Source organism: Fistularia commersonii, chromosome 26, assembly GCF_037954325.1.
Source record: "Fistularia commersonii isolate RoL2024-O1a breed Wild chromosome 26, RoL_Fcom_v1.0, whole genome shotgun sequence".
NCBI lineage: Eukaryota > Metazoa > Chordata > Actinopteri > Syngnathiformes > Fistulariidae > Fistularia > Fistularia commersonii.
The window spans coordinates 7246271-7252333 of NC_141309.1; the positions used below are offsets into that span (position 1 = coordinate 7246271).

Genomic DNA, 6063 nt, shown 5'->3' on the forward strand with positions numbered 1-6063 from the left:
TTGGGGGGGGGGGTTTAAAAATGTTCCTTTTTTAACACAGTAAAATTTGGGGGACATTTTTGCATATTTTGTTTTTGCCTATGAAGACTTTGGCTAAACATAAAATTACACCTCCTTCCCCTTCCCTCAACTTTATTTAACTTATAAAACATGAACAAACAAACATGGCTCTAAATCTCAACATGCATCGGTGACTAAGACTGGTAATCTTAGACACGAGGGAACAGAAAAGGGTTTGGTGTTACCCTAAAAGTGCGCAAAGTAAGACAGTGGAACACGAACAAGTAAAATTTGTGTATAATTTAAGTAGCGTTTGTTTTTATTTTTTTTTTAATCCAAGTGGGAGCACAATATATATTAAGCTTATTAAAGCTACTGGAATATTAATGATCTTTTTGGGGGTCTTTTTAAAGATTTCCCTTTTTTAGACAGTAACATTGAGAGGACATTTTTGCATATTTTGTTTTTGCCTGTGAAGACTTTGGCTAAACATAAAATTACACCTCCTTCCCCTTCCCTCAACTTTATTTAACTTATAAAACATGAACAAATAAACATGGCTCTAAATCTAGATAAAATAGATGAAATGATCTGGTGTTCCCCAAAAAGTGCGGAAAGTAACGCCAAGAGTAGAACATGGAGGAAAACAAATGAATAATTCAAGAGGCAAATAAAAGAAATAAAATAAAAAAAAATGCAAGGGAGTAGCACAATATGAGCTTACTGATGCTAATGGAATATTATTATCATTTTTTGGAGGGCCTTTTTAAAGATTTTCACATAATTCAAAATCGATTTAAATATAGTAATATTGAGGGGATATTTTTGCATACTTTTTTGTGTATGATGAATTTGGCCAAACATAGAATAACACCTCAACCTCCTCTTCCTTCCCCACCAACTTTGTTCAACTATTAAACATGAACAAACATGGCTCTCAATCGCTAAGTTTTTTTTTTCTTCCAACTATATTGAACTTACAAAACTTGAACAAACAAACATGGCCGGGTCTAAACATAAATAAATAATATCTAGAAAAAAAAAAAAGGCTAGACTACATGAGTGAACATGAGAGGATTTGGTTTTCAAACAACATATAAACGGTAACAGTAGAAAATAAAGGAAAGCAAACTTACATTTTAAGAAGTCAACAAAAAAGAAATAAATAAATGAATTTAATAAAAGAAAAGAATAAATATTGCAAGGGGAGCATAATGTGCATTTACCTCAATGAATCAGAAGTAATATTATCCGTAAAAAAGTAAATTGCTGGCTTTTAGGCCTCTCTTAAACCAAACGTACATCGATGACAATCTAGAACACACGAGGGAATATAAAACGTTCTGGTTTTTTTTTTTCCAAAAAAAAGGAGCAAAAGTAACAATAAGTGTGGAATAAAGAGGAAAACAAATGTACAGTCTCAGAGGCCTATAGAATTGAGATAAATAATAATTCATCTGCATGGTAAAATTCATTCTCCGCAATGAACCATAAGCAGTAAGCATGCTGTCAACCAGCGCAAGCGGAGCAGTTTGGGATCCAGTGTCTTATTCAACAGCATTTCGGCACACGAGGAGGAGCCGGGAACCAAACCAGGAATGTTGGATTCCAAAGCGGATGCTTTATCTCCTGAACCTCGCTGCCCCTAAAATGCTGGTTGCATTGGCCGGGAATCGAACCCGGGCCTCCCGCGTGGCAGGCGAGAATTCTACCACTGAACCACCAATGCTTGATAGGGAGGAGTCTTTTCTTTTTCCAGAGGACCAAACACTGAGGCTCCAGAGGCGTTTTCTCCAACCTCAAATTCTCATGACAGATTCCTCAGGGTCAACCTTGCAGATAAGTCCCTGTGACCCCAACCCAACACACACACACACACACACACACACACACACACACACACACACACACACACACACACACACACACACAGTGGACGAGGGTAGCCTCCCTGTCTCTTTGAGTGGGGGGACGGGTTCTGACTGTTGTTTGTGGCTATGCACCCAACAACAGTTCAGTTTACCCAACCGTCTTGGGGTCCCTGGAGGGGCTGATAGAGAGTGTTCCTTTTGGGGATTCCCTTATTCAACTGGGAAACTTCAACGCTCACGTGGAGAACGACAGTACGACTTGGAAGGGAGCGATTGGGAGGAACGGCCCCCTGAGCTGAACCCGAGCGGTGATCTGTTATTGGACTTCTGTGCTCGTCACGGATTGTCCACAACAAACAGCATGTTCAAGCATAAAGGTGTCCATTTATGCACTTGGCAACAAGACCCCTTAGGCCACAGTTCTTCGATCGACCTCGTGGTCGTATCGTCAAACTTGTAGCCGCTTGTCCTTGACACTCGGGTGAAGAGAAGGGCGGAGCCGTCAAGTGACCACAAGTGATGCCTGTCAGACCTGGCAGAGCCAAACGTAACATGAGGGTCTTCTGGGAACGTCTGAGTCCCCTGTCAGAAGGAGTTTCAACTCCCACCTCCAGCAGAGCTACAACCAAGTCCCGAGGGAGGCGGGGGGACATTGAGTCCGAATGGGCCATGTTCCGTGTTTCCATTGTCAAGGTGGCAGATAGGAGCTGCGGCCGTAAGGCGGGCTTTTCTTTTTGTGGTTCTGTCTGCTTCTTCAAGCCATGATCTCCAGCTCTCACTGGAGCGGTTCGCAGCCGAGCGCGAGGAGGCCTGGATGAGGATCGGCACCTCCGAATCCGAGACCACGGTGCTCAACCGGAAACGAGTGGGATGCCCACTCCGGGGTCGGGGAAGTGGAGGAGTTCAAGTATCTAGGGATCTTGTTCACAAGCGAGGATGGAGGGGGAGATGGACAGAAGGAATGGTGCGGCATCTACATTGATGCAGACTCTGTACCGATCCGTCGTAGTGAAGAGGCAGCTGAGCCAAAAGGCGAAGGGGTGGATGAATTTATGTTGCAACTTGTCTATCACACCTCTGGTAGTCTTATCTCTGTATACACTTTTTCCCGATGCCGTTTCACTGTAGCATTCTTGCATTTGTTTACACATGTATATATGTTTTTGCACTCATATGTACTGTCTGTAAGATTTTCTAACTATTTTTCTATGTGTATATGTGTTGTCCTTTGTGAAATGTACCTTGTGTGATTAACGCCTAGTTTTGAAATTGCTACTTTAACACCACAATTTCCCCTTGGGGATAAATAAAATACTCTATTTATCTACCTTTACTACACAGTTCACTTTCTGTTTGGCAAATTGAAATTTCCCCACGGTGGGCCGATTAATGGCACATTGTATTCTATTATATCATGTTATATTATATAATAGCCCATGCTAACCACAACTACATCGCTTTTTCTGTCACACACACAAACACCCACACACATACACACACATACACGCGTGTCATAGACCGACTAACTTCCCTAAAAGGTGTTCCAGTGTGGTGTCTCCCCTCACAAATCCACAGTAGAGACATAGACTCGCTCATGAGCGGCTTTACGTTATATTCATGTGGATATAGTTTTTAAACACGCACTTTTATCAACAGCCTCCTTATTCTATCACTTTTGTTTCACGGTCTGGATGGAGTTTTGAGTAAAAGATATACAGTTGAGGTCTTTTTATTTGACTATTTACTAGGAACAGCTATTCTGTTTTCAGTTTTGTCACCTAGAAACACACATTTTCCACTTCATGTCAAAGTTGATCTTTGTCTTAGTTTCTTTATTGAAAAAAAAAAAAAAAATCTCATCGGGTTAAAAGGAAGTGGTTGAATGTCATATGACCCGCATGGGAATGGAGATCTACCTCGCTGATTTCATATCCTGTTTCCACAGACCCCTCGTTCCTGCTGCACGCCACCGACCGTCAAACCCTTCAAAGCTCCGGTTTGGACAAATACAAACAAAAAAACAGGGTGTGTTTACATCTTTAATGCACAAAGTTTTGCATGCAGTGAAGACACACGCTATACATTGATGTGCATATTGATTGGGTTCGTCTCGCTGTGGGGTTTCCATGGTGATGGCATAGGGAGAGGATTTGGGTGCTACAGTGTCGAGCGAGCTGCGCGCTAGCCGCTCACTAAAGCTAACCACACCCGAGACCCACCCATTGAACCACATCAAACCGTAGAGCTGCTTCTCTCTTTCTTTCTCCACGTCTTCATTAACACAAGGTCCCGAAAGTGATAATAAAACTGAAAAATAAAATTGGATAGTTTTCATCACGGTTAAATAAAAATGAAACCAAAAAAAAAGGTACTGCCGCATCGGCAGTTGGGTGTTAAAATCGCAGATTGCGGTTCCTTGAACGCATTGTGACAGAGGCCGCGTTTTTGACCAAGACGTCGGTGCACGTGACGCCTCGGGACTGCTAAAAATCAGAGAGACGCACAAACAGACATGGAGGCGGACGGGCTGGTGTTCACGGCCGGCTGAAGGCTTCACGGAGCAGCAGCGCGGCGATCAGCAGGACGGGGCTGGACGCCGCTAGCGTCCGTGCACCGCCCGAGTGGGGATTCCCGTGGCTGTGGCTCTTGTGGGGCCCGTTGCAGTTGTCGCCGTAGCAACACTCCATCTTGGCTCCTGAGTTGCTGCCTTGAGCCTTGTCACAGAAGGCCTTGTAAGTGCAGGACTTCAGCACCGTGTCTGGAAGAGGCCCCGCAGACGGCACACTTTAGAGAAAGGACTAACGGCTCGCGTTAATTCTGCATGAAACCGTGAACTCGTGCAACTCACTCCCAGGCGTGCACAAATGCACGCACGCATGCATGCATGCAAGCACGCAGGCTCCAATGGATGCTTATTATTGGTTGCATGCAGAGATGTCAAAGCATGAAACGAGGCAGAGTCTAGGGCTTTAACCTAATACGCGCAGACAGAATAATAAATAGGCAACCGAATCTAAGACCCTTAATGGCTCGGCCCGTTCCAAAATTAATTTAAAAAAAACAAAATAAAACATATTTTCCCCCTTGCCTCATCTCGATCGTTTTCGGTGTGAGTTGCTGAATTGCGCTGTGGTCGCTTGTGGACCGGGACATCTGGAAAGACACATTCCTGTTGCTTTTTTTTTTGTTGATTTTTTTTTTTTTTTTATTTAGTTTTTTTTGACTGAGCTCATTTTTATTTCATGGAGAATTGTGTCTTTGAGACGTTACCATAAAAGAAAAAAAAATGGTTGCTGTATTATGGGTTGTATTTCGCTTGTAAAGCACTTAACTGTCACGCAGCGGGTTGCCAGTGTGACGCTGACCTCTAGCAAGTTCCTTCACATAAAAGGTTGACCGTGTTGTTCCCATCGGAAGCGCGTGCACATGCACGTGTGCGTGCGTGAGAGATTGCACTCACGGGGTCCGGTGATGGTGGCGCAGGCGTCGGCGTACTGCGGACAGGAGGTGGAGCCCTGGCGGTTGCAGTCTTCCTCATTGGACGCGGCGCACGTGTGACATTTGAGCGCATCACCTTTGCAGAGGGAGCAAGAAAGAGACACTGATTTCCGTCAATACGCAAAGCCAAGTTTTCCACAACGAGTCCAAATTAGGACATGAACATTTTACGCAAGCCCGTGCAGAGGTTACCGATGATACACCGATCCCATTTTTCACGTTCCCGTAAGGCAATTTGGTATTAAATTTAAAGTTACTTACTGCGACACACCAGGGAGACAAGCAGCAGCAGGGTGAGAGGGGTCTTCATGGCGGCCGAAGGAAGAAGGGCCGGTGTCTTCGGTGGAGTCCGGAGGAATAAACTGCGGGAGACTGAGGCGGAGCAGCAGGGCTGAGGTGAAGGTTGAGGGTTTAGGTGGCGATCAGGGCATTAAAGTCTAAGCTTTCTTAATCTCCATCTATGCTGCACAGCCAGCAACCTGTGGTAATGGATTTAATCGAGTGAGCTTTAACGTACTTCACCGCCAGCAAACCGGTGGCGAAACCATTTCCGAATGAGGTGCCAATTCTCCAACCTTTAACGTTTTAGCTTGTTGATGAACTTTTGGAAAACATTCCCACCTCAGCCTATGTGTTGGGATATCCAATTTGAAAAAAAAAACACACGTCATATTGTCGGCGGTATGGAAACGCC

At 44.2% G+C, this 6063-nt stretch overlaps 1 protein-coding gene and 1 non-coding gene across 2 annotated transcripts; both read right to left on the minus strand.

The window, feature by feature from the left end:
- Positions 1 to 1658: 1658 nt before the first annotated feature.
- trnag-gcc (transfer RNA glycine (anticodon GCC)) lies at positions 1659 to 1729 on the minus strand. Its single transcript has one exon. It is a non-coding gene; the product is annotated as a tRNA-Gly (tRNA).
- Positions 1730 to 3899: 2170 nt separating this feature from the next.
- On the minus strand, positions 3900 to 5784 carry LOC147218440 (uncharacterized). Its single transcript, XM_086174131.1, has 3 exons — positions 5631 to 5784; positions 5332 to 5445; positions 3900 to 4629 (listed from the first exon to the last, which is right to left on the minus strand). The coding sequence occupies exons 1-3, from the start codon at positions 5677 to 5679 to the stop codon at positions 4406 to 4408; spliced, it is 387 nt and encodes a 128-aa protein (XP_086030257.1). The 5' UTR covers positions 5680 to 5784; the 3' UTR covers positions 3900 to 4405.
- Positions 5785 to 6063: the final 279 nt, after the last annotated feature.